The sequence below is a fragment of the Lactuca serriola genome, chromosome 3, assembly GCF_051521515.1.
Source record: "Lactuca serriola cultivar US96UC23 chromosome 3, Lser_US96UC23_V15, whole genome shotgun sequence".
Classification (NCBI taxonomy): domain Eukaryota; kingdom Viridiplantae; phylum Streptophyta; class Magnoliopsida; order Asterales; family Asteraceae; genus Lactuca; species Lactuca serriola.
In genome coordinates this window covers 71034587-71058180 of record NC_136410.1, presented here as the reverse complement: position 1 = coordinate 71058180, position 23594 = coordinate 71034587, and the positions used below count along the sequence as shown (strand labels likewise).

The 23594-nt window shown below is 38.1% G+C and overlaps 1 protein-coding gene across 1 annotated transcript; it reads left to right on the top strand.

The window, feature by feature from the left end:
- Positions 1–21005: 21005 nt before the first annotated feature.
- On the top strand, positions 21006–23368 carry LOC145094505 (HVA22-like protein a). Its single transcript, XM_079032671.1, has 5 exons — positions 21006–21129; positions 21909–21935; positions 22310–22432; positions 22553–22793; positions 23147–23368. The coding sequence occupies exons 1-5, from the start codon at positions 21074–21076 to the stop codon at positions 23210–23212; spliced, it is 513 nt and encodes a 170-aa protein (XP_078888797.1). The 5' UTR covers positions 21006–21073; the 3' UTR covers positions 23213–23368.
- The last annotated feature ends 226 nt before the right edge of the window (positions 23369–23594 follow it).

Sequence of the window (23594 nt, the reverse complement as noted above, 5' to 3'; positions counted from 1 at the left end):
CAGAAAATCCTTGTACTTGCATCCATTCCTCTCGACTCCGTCATCCTAGTTGTTTTGTTGAACTATTGGTGGGTTGGTTTGACCAACAGTCCCACTGTAGTTCCCTCCTTCTGACTGCCCATCGTTCAATTCGGGCTGTTCAACTGGCATTATAGGTTCGTCCCTATTTTCATGCAACATCTGCCTCATTTCTTCCCTTTGTTCAGCTAACATAGCCCGCATCATGGCTTGTACTCCAACCATGGTGATTGGCTTTGGTGCAACTTCTACTACGACTGGTATTTTCTATATCACTGGAGGTTGATCTCGGTTCCCATTTGCATTCACGTTTCCGCTACGGGTCCTTTCCATCTTGATCTATACACCGAATAAGGTGAATCTAGATCTTTATTTAGGATTGACATTTAAATCATCCTTATCACTCCGAAACGTTCATATGCTAGTTCTAATATCGTAGTTAAACGCTAAGAATCCTAAATACATAAGGTTTCCAGATGCAGTCGGCAATAGACCATAGATCCGAACAAATAACGCATATCAGGCACAAGCATTTAACACATAAAAGCATTTTTAGGCACAATTCCTAAAATAAGCTAGTGCTCATACCTCACAATCATCGCTTAGAATTCTAAGTTTAAGTCTAGAAATAAATTCATATTCACTACAAGAAAAAGACCCTTTTACGACGTGCAAACCACGACACTCATTGATTTATGTTACGCAAAAGAGAGTGACATTAAAAAAGTGTCGTCTCTTCAAAAAAATTAAGGATTTATGTCACGGATTATTGCGTGCCCTTAGATTAGTGTCTCATGTAAAAAAAAAACACGGAGGGCACTTTATCTAAAATTGTGCGTCCTCTGTGAATGTCGCTTTATGTTTTACTCAAAACGCGCGTTCTTGAAAGGGGGAAATGAAATCCCAAAAAATTAAAACCCCACCTATTCCATGTGAAAAATTAAAACCCGCTCGTCTTCCAATTAGCAAGAAAGAAGCCTAGGGTCTTCGTCTTCCTCTCTCTTTCCCTCTAACCTAAAACCCAACCTGTGATTTCATAGAGATTGTTATTACGATTTCAGAAGCAAAGAAGAAGACAAGCAAGGATAGTACTACTAAATTCCACAAAATCGCAGGGACTAGGGCTTTTTGTTTTCAAGAACGGAAACACTTGGTGCTCTCTGGCCTATGCAACAATCTATCGACATCTCACCTCACCTCGCCGACAACATCTTTTCTCACTTCTCCTCAAACGACCTTAGGGGTATTTTCCTCCGGCAACCTCGGGCTCATGTGACCTCGTCGGAGACTGCTCAAATTTCCACACCCTAGCCCGACTAAGATATGGTTTGGTTATTCTTTCTTCCTAATGTTTTCGTTCTTCTATTTCTTTAATTTCTCCTCTATTCATAGCTTTGATTTTGATTTTGGATCTTCTCATCTTCTCATGTGTTAAACCCTAACTGAAAAACTATGTAGGTTTCAATGGCGATTTCCTCCTCATTCCACGATCCTCACTTCTACTCTCTAAGCATCTCAGATATGCTTTGTTCCTTCTCCCTTATTTTAATTTTTCTTGTTTGATTTCTTAGGTGCGATATCCTTCCCCCTACTTTTCTGATTCTCGATCCCATTCTGATACACTGTTAGCAGTCGCACATAGCACCTCACACACAAACTCACATTTAATATTTCGAGCATAAATTCGAGAATATGTTATAGTCCGATGAATTTTTTGTATGTTTATCTTATCCAGGGTATGAACTTTTTGTATTATGCTAAATTACATCTATCATGTTGTTACTTTTTGAGGTTTTATGTTTCTTTTATCACAGTGACTGTTAAAGCAAGTAGTAACCCAAGGTATGTGGTCGGTTTCATAACTGATTCAATTTTGATGAGTAAACATGTTAGATTTCATATGGTTGTTTGTTCTGATTGGTATTCATCCTGATTTTCCTTCAATTATGCAACAACTATGCTGGAATTTGCTATGTTCCATACTCGGATTATGAATTTATCGGAAAATTGAATAATTAATGTAACATCCAAAATTTCAAAACAATTAAAACTTTCAAAAACCACTCATTTTAATAACGTTGTTACAAAAAGGTTTTCAATACATTATTTAACAGGGTATTTTCCCAGGTTCATATCATAAAACACCAACGCGAGGAACGGTACGATCACGCCTTTGCCTTGTCACAGACTCCAGAGAACCTGAAAACATAAAACCACAACTGTAAGCCCGAAAGCTTAGTGAGATACCCCCAATATACCAACCACATATACGCCCTTCCAGGCCACGACCTTCCGGTCCATACATATTGCCTTCCGGCCCATAACATATTGCCTTCCGGCCCATAGCATAAAACGCATACATAACATAACAAATCATAGAACGACCCTGCATACCGGGTCACACCCCAGATCTAGCAATCATACGCATAACACATAATCATATATCAGTTCACAGTTAGCAATTGATCAACAGATCACATAACGTAGCATTACTCTAATCAAGATACCAGACTAACCCGTCACTAACATAACATTACCCTACGAATCAGTCAACATACTGAATGCATACATACGCCTTTCCAGGCCATGACCTTCCGGTCCACACAGCAATGCCTTCCGGCCCATAACATGCAATGACAACTACCCGGATTTCCATCCGACAAAAGGTTCGGCCTTGGTGCCATAAACCCTAGCGATATAGTGAGGATAACTCACCTCGAAACTGCCGACTGAACAGATAGCTCAAGCTGCTCCGATCACTGATACGATCTCCACCTCTGGACAGCCACCAATGCACTGAACTCAAACAGTAATCAACAATTACCAAAATACCCCTGGAACCACTGGTCAACCCTTGGTCAAAGACAAGGTCAAAGTCAACCCCTGACTGACCCTACTCGCCGAGTCAACCCTATGACTCGCCGAGTCCCCATACTCAGAACTTCACTCAATCCGCGATCTAACTCGCCGAGTATCCCCCTTGACTCGACGAGTTCCTCCTGGAAGAATCATGGGGCCACCCCGACTCAACTCGCCGAGTCTGAAGAACAACTCGACGAGTCCCAGTTATTCTTCAAGCTACTCGCCGAGTCTGTTCATCGGACTCGTCGAGTCCATGCCATGCAGTCGATCAAACTGCTTCCTGAGATAAGTATTGTCCCGAAATACACAAGCATGGGACCTTCTGGACCTCTAAGGTCCTAATACAGGGTTATAGTCGTTTGGGTAACAAGGTACTAATCCATCTAATCACCAAATGGGTTCCATAAACCCTAAATCCATGCACACATCTACACAACAGAAGAAGATCCGAAATATTACCTGAATAACGCACTCTCTGTGTCCCCAACCCGCAGAACTCGAATCCCTTGCTGTTCCTTTAGCCAAAACTCTTCTCCTCCTTGCACAACAATTCCTTCAAGGCCCTAATATCCTTCAATCTTGCTCCAGATGCCCACAGCCGTTTAGGGTTCTTCTCAGTCGACTAAAGACGGACAATGACGGCCTATAAGTGCCTCTTATACGTCCCAAACCTGAACGGTTAGGGTTTTCGCCAAACAGCGCAGACTCGCCAAGTCCATATCTGGACTCGTCGAGTCCAGTCGCGAACCCGTGACCCGGTCTGCGATCCTACTCGGCGAGTCTAGGCTCCAACTCGCCGAGTCCCCTCTTAAAATACCCCCAAAATCATAATTATATCAATATTTGAAATTCCGGGCTGTTACAATTAATCTGGAAAAATACCATCTTTGGATGATTTGTTTGTCATCTGTAGATAAGGAATACCATCTTTGGGTAATTAGTTTATCCAGTCTACATCATTAAATTAATGGACATATAATTCTCTATTGATAGAACAAAAAACATTGCTTTGTAGTGAAGATAAGGAATACCATCTTTGGGTAATTAGTTTATCCATACTCGGATTATGAATTCAGCCCACCATCAACATGGGATTGCTGAGTTTTATGTGACCATAATGCCCTTTCGGTTTGTAGTGAAGATCCAAGCATGTAATTAATAACACCTCTAATTAATTAATTAATTAATTAATCCCCTAAAACTAACTATGGTTAAATTAAACTGGTGGTAGGTGCCGGTGTACATAGGGGCACAGATGGTCAAATATGTTTTAATTATTAGTCTAATATCTTTTGATACTTATCAATAACAATAAAATAATGTAAAATCGTGTGAATACAATTCAAGGGTATAATGGTCTAGACAGAGATCATTTTTATTAAAGATATTTATTTATTAATCATCAGAGAAGAAGGAATTAATATGAAAGAATCACTTACTGCAAAAAAAATCTTCAAATGTAAAATCAGCATAGCCTAAGCCCTGATTTTTATTTCACCACAGGTTGGCGAGCTGGCGGGAATAGCTGTGGGAGCAACTGTCATGCTTAATATTCTTATAGCTGGGTACGTATAAAGTGAACCTTCTTAATATTCTGATAACTAGGTATGTTGATAGAAGTTTAAAAAAAAGGTACCCTCTTTGTTCACATTTTCCCTCTGTTGAAATGATATAGGCCACTGATAGGAGCATCAATGAATCCAGCAAGAACCTTGGGACCAGCAATAGTTATGGTCAAAATAGTTCAGCAAGAACCTTTGTTGAAATGATATAGGCCATTAATTATTTAAAACTATCACTGGCTCCTCATTATGGTCAAAATAGTTGGTCTGTTAAAAACTGTGACTATGAGCAATTCGCCACTTCTAAATGGGTGCTTTGTAGTTTTCCTTTCTATAATTCAGGAAATAGGATCATATTTTACTCTTGCAGCAATATTTATGGTCTGTGAGCATTCTTCCAGATTGTAAGAACGTTATTTTCAACATAGCAAAGGTAAAATTATATCTATGTTTTCTTGTGTATTTAACTTCACAGAAGCTGAAACATGATCTAATTTTTTATATCTATTGGTTATGTTGAATATGGATAAAAGGTTGTGGCTCAGAAAAATGTTGGTGATGCTTCTACATTTGTTCAGAGTGAATTTTCACTGTCAAATTCAAGTTGGAGTTGGTATGTAGAAAAAGTGGGTGTTTAGAGTAAGGACTTCTTTTTCCTTGTTGGACTGTAATAGTAGACCAATATGATTCGTTTTATAAAACCCTTAGACAGCTCACATTTGGTTCTGCAATTGCATGGTCAGGTAAACATTCTAAACACATTTTCAATTTATTTTGTGATATTTAATTTCTCCCATATTCTTTTAAATTATATTATAATATGCTTATAAACACTACTTTCCTTTCATGTAGCCAAAAAATTGTCCCAAAGTTGACTGAGGTACTTTGGACAAGAATACAATGTTAGCTTACATCTTTATTAGTTAATATAATCAAATTTCTAATTTTAATTTTTTTTTATTGACTTTAGGTGCTAACTGATACGCATCCGCAAGTTCAGTCTGCATGGCAGACAACACTCCAGCAGGTTTGACTATATTCTTATAAGTTGTGACATTCACATTCCCATAGTGATCTTGATAAAGTTGCTTCTATTTCCATGCTAAGTTAGCTTTTATTTGTAATATAGGAGGTCCAAAATCTTGCAAAGAAGGTTGCAGAAACTGTGGTGTTGGTAATTGATGATGAAGGGACTGAGTATTTGATATCAGAACTTCTCAAGTTGCTTCTATTTCCATGCTAAGTTGCTTCTATGTAGTATTAGGTTATATAGTTAGGGAAAACCTCTTAATAACAATGTACAATTAGATCCCCTTAATATCAATGTATTACAATTTTATGACATGATGTTATTGAATGAAATTGATTGTGCAATGGATTGTATTTTTTGTATATGGTATTTTATTTTCTATTATGAGACACGAAATGCAAATTTAATTTGAAAATTAGTAAATCTATAAATAATTTTTTTAAAAATAAAAAATAAAAATTACGATACGCAAAAACGTGTGTCATCTTCATTTATGACATGGCCTTTCTTGACAGTGGCTTTAATGATACGCATTGTGTGTCATAAATGCGCGTTGTAAATGCGTGTCGTCTCTCGTTATGACAGGGCCTTCCTTGACGCGCATTTGCGCGTCGTCTGAGCGTTTTACGACGCGCAATGAGCGTCGTAAAAGGCGTTTTTTCTAGTAGTGATTCCTAGTTCGCTTAAACTAATGCTCTGATACCAACTGTGACATCCCCATTTTCACGATCAAAAAAGACCGATTTTGTTTATGCTTTATGAAAATCAGAGTACCCCTTTTAATAAAAATGTTGCGGAATTTGTTCCCAGTAAAACATGATAAATACGTTATCAAAGCTTGTCCGAAGAAAAGTATTTTTATTCATTTTAAAACATTTGGGATGTCATCGTCAATACAGAAGCGTAAGCATAAACAGAACTTACATTCATTATCACTAGTGATTTATATCTCCTTAATCTCTCTGTGTAATGTGACTTCATATCAACACCTGTGATATAAATAAACTGAGTGGGTCAGGTTGGGAAACCTGGTGAGTACATAAGGTTTTCAACCCACGATAATATAATTATTATGTTTAATCATCAAACAGTTAACCCAATTACCCATCCCCATTATCTTCTTTACTCTTACGGGTCTACCCTAAGAATCAGCTATTTCTTGTTCATTCATTTCTAAGGTTTTTCCTAAGGAATAGGTACGAAGTCCATTGTTGCCTATAACACAACTGTCAAGCACATCTGCTAGCTCTATCACTTAGGTGCAGCTTCCAGAATTATGACATCCTTTATAAGGCACATTTGCAGGTATAGTCCGTTAGGCGCATCTGTCGGGGTTGTGAGTGATGGGTTTTTGGCCATATGAACATTCCTATGTGCACATGCAAACCCTAATGCTTGGATCTAGGTTTCTCTAATTAAACATGCATTCAATCCAAAACTTCTAATGGCTAATAGACTATAATAACAACATGAAATCAGAATTAGAAGTTTACCTTCAATCACTTGCTTGATTTTCTTGTCCTTGGAGCTTTAGAGTCACAATTGTCACTCCTCTAATGGCTTACAAACACCAACTAGCAAGAGGATGATTTGAGAGAGAGGAGAGGGAAGTGAAAATCGGCCAGGGTTTCTTTCTAAAGCACAAGTGCCGATTTCCCTTGACCCCTAGGGTCTATTTATACTTGTAAGGCTCCTAGGGTTTCACCCTTAAACCCTAATTGGATAACTTAAGCCCTAAGCAATCCAATCCCCTTCATGATAAGCCTTTGGAAGATTTTCAAGGCCTATCCAAAGTCCTTAAAACCGTCCACCATTATCTATAAGGGATTTACAGCCCAAAGTACAACTATCATACAATTGACAGTTTATGCCCCTTTATTCAATTAATCTCTTTAAGTCACCAAATTAATTCTTAATTAATTTATGACTTATATTAATTAAATAATAATATTATTACTCTTTATATTATTCTCATAATATATTAATAATATTACTTCTCTCATAATAAATCATCCTGTTAAGTTGCTATGGTGAAGGCAACCCAAAAGGACCATGCACAACCGGGTCAAATACTTGCCTAATATAGTTGCAGCCTTAGACACTATTCCAACAGTGAGGTTCTCTATTAGGCGCTTTTGCCGGTAGAGTCCTTTAGGCGCATCTTCCAGGGTTATCTCACTTATTGATAGTATCGTTTTTGAGAGTCCACTCGCAATACAGGTCAATGGGTTTTTAGAGTACAGCTGGTGAATACACAGTTCAAATAACACCTACAGGTTGCGAGCCTGCTAGTGTTCCACTGGATTGTCTAGAATAGTCCGTGGTTGTCATCCATACTCTGCTAGATGATGGGGCCAACATTTGGGTAAAAGGCTTCTTACATCGTCCACCTCTCACCCTCAGCTCATGGTCTATTTCACCTCTCAACTCATCATCCAACTCATATTTCATCTACCCATGTGTTTACCCAACATATTATGTAGATATAAATACATATACAGTTTAAATCATATAAAACTTGTATAAAATCGTTCATCTAGCATAGATAGCTAGTATATAGATAATATACACACATAGCACTTCATTTATATAAAATACTTCATATCTATGTGTAAGATGAATGGGACCATGCACTCACTTGATTAGGTGGCGCCTCTGCACTCGGACAGCGCTTCGTTACTCTCAAAATAATTTTCCTCGACAAAACCTAGTATCAATATCGCTAGGGTTTAGTCTAACGTTAACCGCGACTAATTAATAGTCTAGCTATTATTATTATTATATAAGCATTAAACAACACTCTATATAACTCATAATAATAGCTTAAATAATTATTTTAAGGCCCTAATAATGTTACTATAATGATTTAAAAGCTATATTAAAAATTGCATAGGCGTAGCTCACTTACAGCGGGTTTTATAGAAAACTAGGCTTCTCTTGGATCAGCGTTTACGAATCGAAAGACCCTTTTTCTCGAGACTCTGGGAGCCTCGGGGCTTCCTTCGGGAGCTAGGGGTTTACTTAGGGTTTAGGAGGGGTTTGGGATCCTAGAGAGAGAAAGAAACTAGAGAGAAGTGATTTTGGTGTGAAAATGCAGGCAGCCCTCGGCCTCCTTTCATAGCCTGGTCCTCGGACGTACGCTGGGCGTACAGGTCCTCGGACGCGGGGCGTAGTTTGCATCGTACAACATGTGGCGAGGTTTCGGTGGTGGAGCGTGGCTTGTCTCGGAACCGCGCAAATGATCGGAACGTTGGGTGTACCAAGCTGCGGACGTTGGGCGTATGCGAAGGACGACGCGTCATCATCCGAAGCGAGTCTTGATCATCATCGAACGGCTAGAATTCAGCCACTTCATCGATCTCCCATCAAATTTCGCAAATTCCCTTTCCGACTTCTAAAAATCATAACTCTCGCATACGATCTCCGTTTTCGACGTTCTTTATATCCACGCGTACACGGGAACGTACTCTGCAACTTTCGTTTAGACTCCGTTGGCTAATTTTGACTTTATTTTAGAAGTTATATTATTAACAGGCCGGGACATGATTAGTTCTTTAAAAAATTCATAACTTCATCATCCGATGTCCGTTTTCGTCTGTCTTTTTATCGTTACGCTACTACTAATGAGATCTTCGATTCTCATTTAGGTTGTGTCGGCTAAAAACCGCTCGATCTAATATTCGAACTTCGGGCTGTACATCGCTAAGCCGAAACTTCGAAAAATCATAACTTCTTCATACGAAGCCTGATTTGGGCGTTCTTTTTATGGACGCTCTCGGTTTAACAAATTCTACGGCTTTCGTTTAGATCGCTAAGACTGAATATCTCTCTATAGTAAATTCACTATTTACGTTTCCCGGTGTCGTGCTGGTTCCGTCGCGAAACTTTGACGGGCCATAACTTCTTCGTTATAACTCGGATTTCGGCGTTCTATATATGTACGGAACCCTTGTAACATGTACTAGAACTTGATTAAGATTGTTTATTCTAAATAATCTTTTGTCGAAAAGTCATTTTCGAACCCTATTATCTCTAAATTGACTAGCCCGGATCTACGGGCGTTACATTTACAAATATACGGTTTAACAAAAAGCTTTATAAAATGATTACACAAATTTAGGGTGACAATCTACATATCATTTCATGTTCTTTCGTGATCCATCTTGAACAAATTGTGTAACGACCGAAAAGTTCCAACCAATTTAAACTTTTCAAAAACACCCCGATTTCATTAACTTATTACAAAAAGGTTTTCATTATAGTTAAATTAAAGTATTCCCAGAATCTCATCACAACATAAACATGAGGAGCGGTACGATCATGTCTTTGCCTTGCCACGGTCTCCTGAAGAACCTGAAAAACATAAAACCACAACTGTAAGCCCGAAAGCTTAGTGAGATATCCCCAAGATACCAACCACATATACCATACACGCATAACATATCTGATCACAGAACAGCCATGCACTTCGAGTCTACTATGTGACTGGTCCGCCGCACCGGCCAACAGTCCACCTGGTCCACCCTCCGAGTCTAGCCATATGCCTCGAGTCTGCAGTGTGATTGGTTCACTCGCACCGGGCCTTCAATCCACCTGGTTCACTCTCTGAGTCTACAGTATGACTGGTCCACCCGTACCGGGCCTTCAGTCGGCCTGGTCCACTCTCTGAGTCTACAGTATGACTGGTCCGCCCGCACCGGGCCTTCAGTCGACCTGGTCCACTCTCCGAGCCTCGGCACATCTGGTCCGCCCTCTTGGGGCCTACAGCCTATCCGGACCGCTCGCTGGGCCTTCGGGACAACCGGTCCGCCCTGGGTATCTTGGCCTACAGCACAAAGCAGGACCCGCATCAACCCAACCCCAGTCCAAACAACCATGTGCACATAAAGATACAATCATATAACAATTCACAGTCAACAAGCCGATCAAACAGATCACATAACATACCATCATTCTAACCAGGATATCGACCTAACCGGTCACTAGCATAGCATCACCCTACATATCAGGGAACCGACCTTAACCAGGTCTCTAACATATACCATCCTAGCTACCAGGATGCAAACATATCAAAGCAATAACATAAAAACAAATACCCGGATCTCAATCCGATAAAGGGCCGGCCTTGGTGCCTTAGACCCTGTTGATATAGTAAGGATAACTCACCTCGAAACTGCCGACTGAACAGATAACCCAAGCTGCTCCGATCACTGATACGATCTCCACCACTGGACAACCACCAAGGTACTGAACCCAAAACAATATCCAACAATTACCAAAATGCCCCTGGAAATCACTGGTCAACCCTTGGTCAAAGTCAAAGTCAACCCCTGACTGACTATACTCGCCGAGTCAACCCGATGACTCGCCGAATCCCCATGCTCAGAAATTCCCCAATCCGCGACTCAACCCGCCGAGTCACCCCGAGACTCAACGAGTCCAACAACTCTGAGTCCACTCACACACAACTCACCGAGTCATCCCTTGACTCACCGATTCTCGGCTCAACCAGAAAAGATTGGGACTCTTCGACAAGACTCGCCGAGTCCAAGAACAGACTCGTCGAGTCTAAGGCTATCTTCAACTTACTCGCCGAGTTGTTCTTCCAACTCGCCGAGTTCCAGCCTATCTTCAAGCAACTCGCCGAGTCCACCCATGTGACTCGCCGAGTACCACCGGGTCTGAATCCATACCGAGGCTTTCCAAGCCATGCAGATGATCCAAACCATAGATCTACCCTTCCTAAGGCCATCAATCACGTAAAGTGGCAAACTTTACGTGAATCCAAGGAGATCTAGACATTTACACTCTAGGGTTTGGGTTTAGGACAAGATAGCTCCTTCAATCACTCATAAACATGGGCTTTTATGCATTCTAACCCTTTTCCATTCCAGATCTGAGGTAGAAACCTCAGATCTAACCTCTACACTCCAATACATCACAAGATATGTTTCCCCATAAACCCCAAAATGATGCATCTATATGAATAACAGCCCAAGAACGAGATAATACCTCAAAAGGAAGCCCCAACAGCAATGAAACCCGAATCTAAGCAAGGCCCCTTGCTCCAAGCCTCCTAACCTTCAAGATTTCCTCAACAATCACTTCTTCAAGCCTCCAAATGCACTTTGATCCTCTCACACATGACAACTAGGGTTTCTGGACTTAAGAGAGAGTAGAGAGGCTGGGGGAAAGGATGTTATGTTCTTTATATAGGGCTCATCCTCCGGATTTAGGGTTTTCTCCACTCAGCGCCTACTCGCTGAGTCCATCGGCCGACTCGCCGAGTTGGCCAGTTAACACGCGACCAAAGTCGCGACCCTACTCGCCGAGTCCACCCATGGACTCGCCGAGTTCCCCTTCCCAATTTACTCTTTTAGCCCTTCAACTTTACTCTGGATATTCCGGGATGTTACAATTCTCCCCCACTTAAATTAGGCTTCGCCCTCAAAGCCTGCGGCAACTCAACTCTAGAAATACTCCCGCAACGCGCCACCTGGCATTAACCAGACCAGGTTCCTCAAGGCACAACCATCGAAACTCGAACTCATTTTCTCCTTTCTTACAGTGTCCTGACCACCGTCTCAAGCCGGCCACCGGCTTCACCCTCTGATAACCCCACTTAACAACGGAGTACTACTCATGATGCAACACTGCTCCAAATCGCAACCATCACGCGACCCTTGTGAGCTAGAAATAACCATGCACCACCGGATTCCCGATCCGAGTCCAACTCTATCCATTCCACTGATAGAAAGACACATTCTTCATAGCAACTTCCATGAGTTCTCCTCTTGAAATCACATACACATGCTGAACTAGCTCTAGCACCCTCAGGTTGGGAAAACCCGTTACACTGACGACATATCCAAACATCCCCCAGGATGAACCACTACTACATACACAATTCCCTAATCAGAATCACACTAAGAGCCCAAGACTCCCTCCCTGCATCCCTTCCGAGCCCTCTTGGCTCTACACCCGTGGAATTCCTTCCGCGACCTCAACAGATATCCCAAACCGGATGTGATTCCATTCCACTGTCGCAAACACGCTGCTCAATGACCATACTTGGATTACTCCAAACATAACTCTGCGCTGCTGCTTTCACTTCCGTGAATTTGCACTCCCTCTCGGAGTTACACTCCTTTCTCTTTCCTTTACCAGGGAAATCCACTTGGCCGCCTTGTCACTACGACAAGTGCCACAGTGCTCGCCCAATGCTACACCACTCCTTCATAGCGTAACCGCTATCCATCCAACACACATGCTATGACTCTACTCGCAAGGAGTCTCGAGTCCATGTATCATCTCCACTAATCAAGATCAATACCCGGGGCCAGACCTTCTAATGCTAACACATCACAACATACTCAATCCATTTCCTTGAACCGATCCAACAATACCTGCAATGTCTTCAGCATGACTGGACCGCCTTAACAGGCCTTCAGCCAATCTAGACCACTCTCAGAACCTTCATCTAATCTGAACCGCCCTCCAGTGCCTTCAGTCTGGCTTGACCGTTCTCCGAGCCTTCGGCCTGACTGGTACGCCTACCAGCCTTCAGTCTATCCGGACCGCTCAACTAACGCTCATCATTCCGAGCTATCTCTCCGAGAAATCCTCCCATGCATACTGTTCTAGCCCTCTAGGGGTTCTGAACTCTATCTCCATCATACAACTCAATCTCGGCCTGATCCCAGGCCCTCCGCAATTAAGTACCCTTGGTCTGAATCCCGCCCCGCATGCCCGAAACTTACTCATACCAGCCTACGCTCTTGGCTGACAGAACACTGCTGAATCCCAAACAGCTCAACAATCTCACATACTCATCGATCTTCCGGAGAATTTTCCAATTCTCCCCCACTTAGGGCACTGACTATCAACCACCGGTCGCTATCACCGACCTCCCAAAACAACCCTGCACAAAACCAACACTTACACGCAGACTAATTCCCAATAGCACTAGCAACCTTCACAAAAATCACATTTCCACACCGATCATCCCGCTCGAAAGAAACTCAATCTGCAGCGAACCACTCCTCAGAAAGCAGATGCTACCAGGCATTCTGACCAACGCCAGATTTCCACTAATAACCCTCATGAATGATAACCAACGAAATTCCCAACACTGATCCATAACCAAACCATAACCCTCAAAGAACAACAAATACCACACCGAAAACCACACAATAAGACTAGCAAATAAACAATATTCCACAATAACCACAAGATAATCAAGACATCAAGAAAGAAACATACCCGCGACTGCCTCCGGCACTGCTCTGACCTCCTCTACTGTAAGCTGAAAAGCACGACCCTGAGCCCTTGGGGGCTCCGCTCCACCCTGACCTCCACCCGTGATCCTCAAAGTGGCCGGTGCTGGAGCCTGCACCGATCCTGTAGCGAGCTGTGGACAGTTGACCCTCAAATGTCCAACCTGATGACAATGATAACAAATCCTCAAATCCTGAACCAGCGCTGACTGCCGACAATCCCTCGTATAGTGCCACTCCTTTCCGCACTTGCGGCATGCACCACCGGACCTACAAACTCCGGTGTGGCTCCTCCCACACTTCCCAAAAGTGTGGCTACTCATGTCTCCCACTCTAGAATCAACAGTCTTGGACCATTTTGGCACCGTCTGTGACTGCACCGGAGCCTGCCTCAGCTCACGCAACTGCAACTCAATCTCTAACCCTTTTCCATTCCAGATCTGAGGTAGAAACCTCAGATCTAACCTCTACACTCCAATACATCACAAGATATGTTTCCCCATAAACCCCAAAATGATGCATCTATATGAATAACAGCCCAAGAACGAGATAATACCTCAAAAGGAAGCCCCAACAGCAATGAAACCCGAATCTAAGCAAAGCCCCTTGCTCCAAGCCTCCTAACCTTCAAGATTTCCTCAACAATCACTTCTTCAAGCCTCCAAATGCACTTTGATCCTCTCACACATGACAACTAGGGTTTCTGGACTTAAGAGAGAGTAGAGAGGCTGGGGGAAAGGATGTTATGTTCTTTATATAGGGCTCATCCTCCGGATTTAGGGTTTTCTCCACTCAGCGCCTACTCGCCGAGTCCATCCGCCGACTCGCCGAGTCGGCCACTTAACATGCGACCAAAGTCGCGACCCTACTCGCCGAGTCCACCCATGGACTCGCCGAGTTCCCCTTCCCAATTTACTCTTTTATCCCTTCAACTTTACTCTGGATATTCCGGGATGTTACAAATTGTGACAACGAAAATCTAAAGGTTAAACAAATATTGTTGTTCAAAGTTCATAACATATAGTCACGGGTTCAGAAAAATAAGGTTTAACAAAAAGCCTTATAAAATGATTACACAAATTTAGGGTGACAAGCTACATATCAAACAGACATAGTATAAGTTACCAAATGATATGTCCCACTTCTATGACTTCGAAAAGTTATCTTGTAGAAAATTTTCACTTTTAATTCCCTACTTCCAAATTGTGAGACACATGGCATTTAAAATAAACACAACGTAAGACAAAGTGTCATGAGTTACATGGGTTTAAGACTCAACGAATAATAAAATTTTCAAGTAATATTTCAATAAGTTCATAATTTAAAGCTATTGATAAAACTCTTATAATTTTCCATACCTTATGATATAACCTAATGTTAAATTATCACAACTTCACTAAAGAATTTTACTCAAAACATTTTTTGTTAAAAATAACAAAAATTAAATGTTTTAATGAAATACTTCTATAAAATTTTACTCAACTCAACTTGTACGAAGAATAATAAAAATTCATAACATGATTTAGAACTTTCACTGAATCTTTGATAGTTTCGTTTTTATTACTTCTTTTCATAGTTTATTTTTAGTTAAAATCATCCCATTTTAGTTAATCTTCATGCATATTTTCTCTTTTTGTTGTTTTTCTCCTTTACCAGGTGCTTTCCAGTCTTTTAAGCTTATTTGCAGGATTTATCGAAGACTATTTGTTATTGGAGGTATAGAAGGAGTGCGGGACTCTGGAGGCTTGCAATTTGTTCATGGACTTGAAGTGGTGCAATTGGGCTTGGTGTCAGTATAAGTGAGAAGCGCATTGGACTTAATCTTTGGAAGAGGATCCGAGTTAAGGAAGACTAAGGAGGCATTAGACCATCATAGGAGGCTTTGGAATAACATAATTGGGCTCCCAAGAGTTGTGCATGTGGGCTGAAGGATGAATGAGAAAATTAGGTTGGATTGTATTTTAAATGGCCCAAGGCATGCAATCAGCGAGTCCTACGCGGTCTGCGTGGATCTACAAACGGTCAGCGTGGATTGTGCTGTGGTGAATCCGAGTTTTGACTTTTTGACTCTATTTTGGGAAGGTTGGTGGATGGATTTTGGGGAGCTTTTGAATCCGCAAATAAACACTTTTTACTGAAGATTTGGGGAGATTTTCATTATCAACACTTGGAAGAATCACTTGTTTTTATCTCAAGAAGGCTTGGGAAGAGTTTGAAGATTTTGAAGATTGGTGTAATTTCATTTCATCTTGCACTTTGAATCATGTTTGGTATCTCTAAACTATCTTGTATTTCTTTTATTTTGGGCATGCTTGGCTAGATTCTCATTTGGTTTATTAGGGTTAAATCCCATGGATGATTGGTTGATTTGAAGACTAAATGTTATCTTGTGCTTAAAGTTTATAGAAATGTTTTCTAGTTAAACATCTTGTTCTGTTTATTTATCTTTGATCATGAGCTTTGATGAATGAATGCTTATTTTTGTTGACTAATTTCTTGGTTAAGTAATGGACCCTCAAATTAGTAAGCAACAAAAGGTTTATATGTTTGTTTTCATTTCATTTAGGCCATGGAAATATTTCCTCCATAAAGATAATGTAAGCATTTGATTATCTTTTGGACTTGGTAACTCTTAGAACTTAAAGGTAATTGATTTTCACAAGATTATATGCTTCATTGATTTTGTGACTTTAATTAAGGAAATGTGTTAAGAGCTCCTCTAGCCATTTTAATAACAATGAAGAGTTGGGGTAATTTGTGCTTACAGATTGCTATAGCCAAGTTAAATTAATTCACAAGTGTTGTTCCATTTAGTAGAATGATAAGTCAACCATGTCATCCATGTGGTGTACCCAAAATCAACCAATTTCACTTCATTGAATTTAATCAAATCTTTTACTTGTTTACTTGTCAAACTTATATTATAGATTAGTTTTAATTTTGTCAAACAATCAAACAAAATTAACCCCCCCCCCTTTTTTTTTTACTTTTACTTTCGTTTTACAAGTACTTGAACAAGTGGTTTACATAGAGATTTAAATTGAACCAATCTTCATGGATACGATCCCTTGAACAAGTAGTTGGCCTCGACAACCACCAAATTTTGGCGCAGTTGTTGGGGATTGGTTTATTTTTAATCAATTTGTTTCTCTATGCCCAGATCTCAACGTACAGGTGCTTTGATTTATAATCTGAAAATTGAAAAAGAAGCAAGGCGTTTGGCGAAGGAAAAGAGGATAAAACGTGGTCAAACTTCTAATCCTCATGGGGATCCGGAGGTTGAACCCGCTTCATCAAGTGACACGGAACCCGATTCTAGTCCCGACCATTGCCAAGAATTTCCCAAAACACCACCCCTACAACAAAATCCACCCATTATTGAACCAATTGCAATGGCGGGCCAAGGAGAATCTCCTGAAAGAACTTTGAGGCAAATGATGGAAACCGATGTTACACAAAATCCAACCGGTATCAATTATTTGGTTTTGGAAGGAGGTTTGAAATTGAAGTCAAGTTTAGTCCATCACCTTCCAACTTTTCATGGATTAGAGAATGAAGACCCTCATAAGCATTTGAATATGTTCCACATTAGACAAAACTTCAAAAATGGTCCCTGTGGTTTCTGAAAATCTGAAGTTTAGTCCCTAATCTTTAAAAACCTCATAGATGGTCCATGTGGTTTCAAAACTTTTAACAAATGGTCCTTTTCGTTAACTCCGTTAGTTTTTGGCCGTTAAGTGAAGGGTATTTCTGTCATTTCACTGCCACAGGGACTATTTATGAATATTTGTCTTATTTAAAAAAAACTAATTATTTAATATTAATGGGTCCCTCCTCTCTCTCTCTCTCCTTGAACGTCAACACCCAAGATGTAGAAAAGTGATAACTCTTTTTTCTTCCTGATCAAATGAAATCTTACATAATTAATTAGAGCATTTGTTTGGTTGCTCTTAAACTAAACCCAGGACCAACTATGAAATACCACCTCCCCACCATTGATTCGATCAAACATCACCACCTCACCTCCTTTTTCTCTCCTTCTCATTAACCTACTATCAAGAAATGACACCACCGTGAAGGGTGGTCAAAATACATCGTTGCCTCCATTAAAGAACCAACATTGGTGGATTTAACTACCGTGAATCACCACCATATGCCACTATTATTGACCGGTAACCCCCTCCGTCCCTCTCCTGATCAGATAATCAACCACCACCACCATTTATGTTGCAAGAAAGGCCGGAAACTGCCATCCACCACCTTCACCAGAGAGAAAACCACCCACAACCACCGCCAATGCTGATTCTGACCACCACCGAGTTCCCCCTCCCCCACCCCCACCCACTCGTGTCTCCGTCCAATTAAAACAGAAGAGAAGTTGTAGAAGGCCGTCAGAGCAGCCCCCTGTCGCACGTCACCGAGTTCCCCCTCTCCCCCACTCTTGGTAAGCTCTGTGAACTTAGCCTAACCCGATCCATGTACTTTGAATTGATTCCAGGAGAATGAGTAAACATATTTGTTTCTTGTTGATGTACAAACCCCTCTTTTGTCACTTTATTCCCAACGTCGGTCACCTTCTTGGTTCTCTTAGCCACCATCTTCATGCTTCTCACAGGTGGCTTCATGCCCTATTTACCAAATTATATCTTCAATTTTTTCTGGGTTTCGATGCTTACCTTGTGGGATTCTGATTTTGCAATTCTGGATCGTCCCTAGTAGTGCTTCTTCGTGGGTCGAGACTAGTTTCTTAGAATGTGATTCGGTGGACAAATATGGAGTTTTCGATTTTGGGTTTTTCTTATTTGTGGGTGTGTATGGGGAAGACGATGAGTAGAAAAAGTTGAGCCCAGATGTTGTGAATTGGAAATTTCATTAAGAATCATTGATGGTAGAGTTGGGTGTGAGATCTATGAATTGATTCGAGGGATTTCGGGGATTTGATTCGAGGGATTTCGTGGATTTGAATGATTGAGATTTGGTAACATGATTGTTGCAGCTTCCATTGTTGTAGCTTCTTTTTTTGGAGAGAGAGAGAGAGAGAGGGAGAGAGAGGGAGAGGTGGGACCCTTTAATATTAAATATATATATATTTTTTAAATAAGACAAATCTTCATAAATGGTCCCTATGGCAGTGAAATGACAGAAATACCTTCACTTAACTGCCAAAAGCTAACGGAGTTAACGAAAAAGGCCATTTGTTAAAAGTTTTGAAACCACAAGGACCATTTGTGAGGTTTTTAAAGATTAGGGACTATATTTCAGATTTTCGAAAACCATAGAGACCATTTTTGAAGTTTTGTCTATTATAAATCTATTTGAGACGTTTAATAAAAGAAACATAAACATCTGAAGTTATAAAACAAATCTTAAAAACAAACATAGTAACAAATGTGTATAAAGATATGTAAAAATGAGTGGTAAACGGAATCTGGTCTATTATAAAAGAAATAAAATTAATAACAATTTTATGAAAAATTAAAAAACAAAATTTTTAATCAAAAATTGTAGGAAAAAATGAAAAAAAAAATAATAATATATAAACTTGTTATAACAAGTTACCGCAATCTGAAACAACTTTCTTAATCGGTTATTTCTCGGAATATTGAAATATATACTTCTTAGTAAATGAAAGTTTTTTTGTCACATGTCAATCTCTCATGAATTTTGACACTTGTCATTGGTATTTTTGAAATAAATATTATCCATTTGTTAATTTTTGGTTTGTTTCAATTTTAAAATTAAAGTCATATATTTATATATGTAAAGTATTAAATGTCATATATATATATATATATATATATATATATATATATATATATATATATATATATAATATTAAATTGCAATAAATACATTTATTCTTTTCTTATTTGAAAGTTATACATTAAAAAATATTTTCTTTTTACACTTTAATATTTATTTATTTTTTAAATCAACTCGTATAATATACGGTTCTTATACCTATACCTAGTAAAATAATATTATAAACACATTGTAATCTGTTATAAATATATTACATCTTTTGTACGATTCAATTTCTCTTAAATTCTTTCGGTGCCTCTTTTTTAGCGACTCATAGGATTCTTTTATATCAAATTTGCTTCCATATTTCCAACTAAAATGCACTTTTACTTGCAAACTTTCGGCTTTTTCAGTTACCTTTTGACATTTCCTCTGAGCACTCTTTAACATTTGATTTTGAAGGGTAAATCACAAAATAATAATAATAATAATAATAATAATAATAATAATGCTATATTCATTTTAAAGATCGAAATGTCAAATTGTATGTGAAGACCTGGTTGCCTATTTTGTATGCAAAGACTTGGTTACCTAAAAGTAAGGTTGAGCTCAGATAGATGTTCGGTTAAATTGTCTGAAACTGAAATCTCAAAACCAACGGTTTGGAATGTTGGAATCAGAACCGGAACCGATTACATCGGTTCTTAAGATCTTGAAACTAGTTTCGATTCCAGATACCTAGATTCTAAGATATTTTTAATGATATTGTGATATTGTCATAAGATATAGGAACATTAAAGGATTGTATATATTTTGTAAAAGACAAATGAACTGAAAAATGAAAATTTGAATCTCTCAATACCTCTTTTATAATAGAGATGACATGATCTAAATGTAATTAATTTTAAAAATAGAAGTTCTTTTCCTTTTAAACTGTGGCCATCGAAGTAAGTCACTAGCTCAAAACAAATGTTTTTAGGTTTTATATTGCAACAAATGTTTTTAAGTTTCATATTGTATAGACATATAAAATGTATGTGAAACATAATGTATGGTTGTATACTCTGTTTAAAATTTAAAAATATACATATAGTTAACATTTGAATATTTAAAATTTAATTTTATAAATACTTTTAACATAGATTATGGAGTTGATATATATAAGATGGATATATAGTACATAGTGGTTCCAAAATGTCAAGAATTGGATCCAGTCTTGATCGGTTTTAAAGTTTAGGAACCAAAATATTAACCGATTATATCGGTTTCAGTTCTGAAGTTGCCGTTTCCAGTTTCAAAAACGGATAACTGATGCTCACCCTACCTAATAGTCTTTTAATTCATGCCCGAGTGACAAGGAAAATATTGATATTTTTTTATTTATTTTAATTGCTAACATGAAAAGTACTAGAAATTTTAAAAATCTAATTTTGAAATGATGATGTTTTGTTTACAATCATGCTCTAAAAAGTATTATATATAGAGTTATCACTTTTGAATAACATGGTAGCCATTTACCCTCACGCTCCTTTAATTCACAATATAAAAACCACATGTTAGTGATTTCTTGAAACAAATTGCATATGGGTTCTCAAAATTTTCTCTCTGTGGTGGCCAAGAATATTGATGTCCTTATTGGGTAATTTCTTTGTGTTTTTATATTTATTTTTTATATTTATATTACGTATAATAGTGATGAAAAAATTTGTTATATTCATCTTCAAAAAAATGTTATAATTGAAAATCCAAACAACTTCATTTAAGTAAATTACAACGGTTCTTGAAAATTTTATATCAAATCTCAAACATATCATATCATGTTGAAACTAAAGATTTAATATTTTTAATAGGGGTATGTGATAGACTGATAGGTCAAATATTGAGAATCAACTACAATGTTTTTTTGTAATTAGAGTAAGTTCTTTTTTAATCAATACTAAAAGCCATTTTTAATCTGTTTTTCTTGAGTTTTATGTTTGTATTAGTAATTCTTTTATTTTTTATTTTTTACTCGTTTATTATATTTAACTTTTAACTTTTGTTATTTTTTTGCTTAATTGTATTTTTGTTTTAATCTCCAATATTAAATATTAAACTTTAAACATGTAATAGCCATATGAAAAAAAATATTCCTATAAATATATAGGTATGTTGTGCAACGAGATGAAAGCACCAAATACAAACTCTAGATTTAGTTGTATTTATTTTAATTTCATGCATTTTTAATGTTTAAAAACAACAAATGAGATAAATGAGTTCTTTTAAGTTATTTCACGAATATGAGGTAACTTAGTTAATATCCTAGAATTCTAGAAACGTTGATCATGACTTGTTTATATACTCAAATATTAGCTCATTTACATTTTACATTTTATAGTTTTACTGATCTTTTTACTTCGTTTATTTTTTGTGTTGCAGGCCTGTGATTGCTCTTGTCTATCCTTTGTAAGCGGAACTTTTTGCTTTAAAATCCATTTGCATGATTTGTAGTTGATTCAATAATTATATAGTTTAAGTGCATTTTTTTTTATTATATTGATCAAGAAAAACGTTGTTTTAGCAACATTTTTCTTGACAGAGTTAAATTATTCACTAAACGATTATTGCAAAAATACCAAAACTTCTAGATTTTAAGCATAAACGATTTTAGTAACAGATTTTGTATGAATAAATGTAAAGGTCATCCATTCTATAATCATTAAATGTAAAGCTTGATCCGGCTATTTCTTTTCTTTTCTTCTTTTCATACTGTCAAAAAATCATGTCTTTTTTTTTGTTTGTATTTAGATTTTGAAGGTTTGTGTTTTATTCATTACCAGATATGCTTCAATCAAAGCTATAGAGACAAAGTCTCAATCAGATGACCAACAATGGCTAACTTATTGGGTTCTTTACTCATTAATCACACTCTTTGAACTCACATTCTCAAAGCCTCTTGAATGGTAATTATTAAACTTTATTTTCACTAAAATGTTTCCCATAGTTGAATCTTACACTTGGTATATATTGTCCAATAAATGATAAAAATTTACACTAAATTAACAAGATTGTTCATGATTCAGGTTCCCAATATGGCCATATGCTAGGCTATTTGCCACATGTTGGTTAGTACTGCCTTATTTTAATGGAGCTGCTTATGTCTATAAGCATTTCATCAGACCATTTTACAGAAATCCACAAGTTAAAATATGGTATTTACCACAAAAGAAAGGCATTTTCAGTAAACGGGATGATATTTTAACCGCTGCAGAGAAATATATAGCAGAAAATGGACCCGAAGAGTTCGAAAGGATTATAAGTAGGGTGAGTTTACATCTATATTATTCACTTGTCTTGCCTTAACATACATGATACATTTTATAAGGCCAATTATTTCTTCTCACGACTTTGAAACGGAGTAAAAAGAGAACGGGAGAAACGATTGGGGCAAATTTACTACTCAATTGTTCTTCAAATGGAAAGGACGCATTTAAACAACTAACCACTAATCTCATCGAAAATACATGAAAATCATGACCCCACGTGACATTTATTTGGTCATACCCAAAATTAAAGAAAAAACAAATATATTTCGCTCTAAAAAGTCATGGATTATTCCAACATGCATGTCCTTAATTATGCATGAAGTGTAACAACTTTTTGGTTTTAATTTGTAGGCTGATAGAGAAGCAAGATCACGGAGGGGAGGTTATACTATTGTTGATGATAATTATGGGTATTGAGTTTTATCTTGTGTTTTCAATCTAGTAAAAAAAACTCAATTGCGAAATATATGTCGCAAAAGCTTAGATGTCTTCTTAAATTGAGCTTTCTTATTGAGTCGAATGTTATGATGTTATTATAAATGTTTTTAACTTCCTATGAAATGCTTTTTGTTATCGTGTGTTGATATTTAAACTCACATCATGATGGTTTAATTTTCTTAGAAAAACTATCAAACACTTATACGAATCTCTCGCTAAGTCACTTTTTTATGGACATAACGTTCTTATCTCTTTCAAACCTCCTAATACAATCCCCATCTTCCGTTTAAAATTGATGATATCTATTGTACCACTGGACTGCTATCATCCCGAGCACCACACTTTTGAGTCTACATTTTCA

Coding starts and splice junctions, on each gene's coding strand:
- LOC145094505 (XM_079032671.1), top strand. CDS start 21,074: ATGGGTTCTCAAAATTTTCTCTCTGTGGTGGCCAAGAATATTGATGTC. Junction 22,433..22,552: donor TTCTCAAAGCCTCTTGAATG/GTAATTATTAAA, acceptor TTCATGATTCAG/GTTCCCAATATGGCCATATG. Junction 22,794..23,146: donor TCGAAAGGATTATAAGTAGG/GTGAGTTTACAT, acceptor TTTAATTTGTAG/GCTGATAGAGAAGCAAGATC.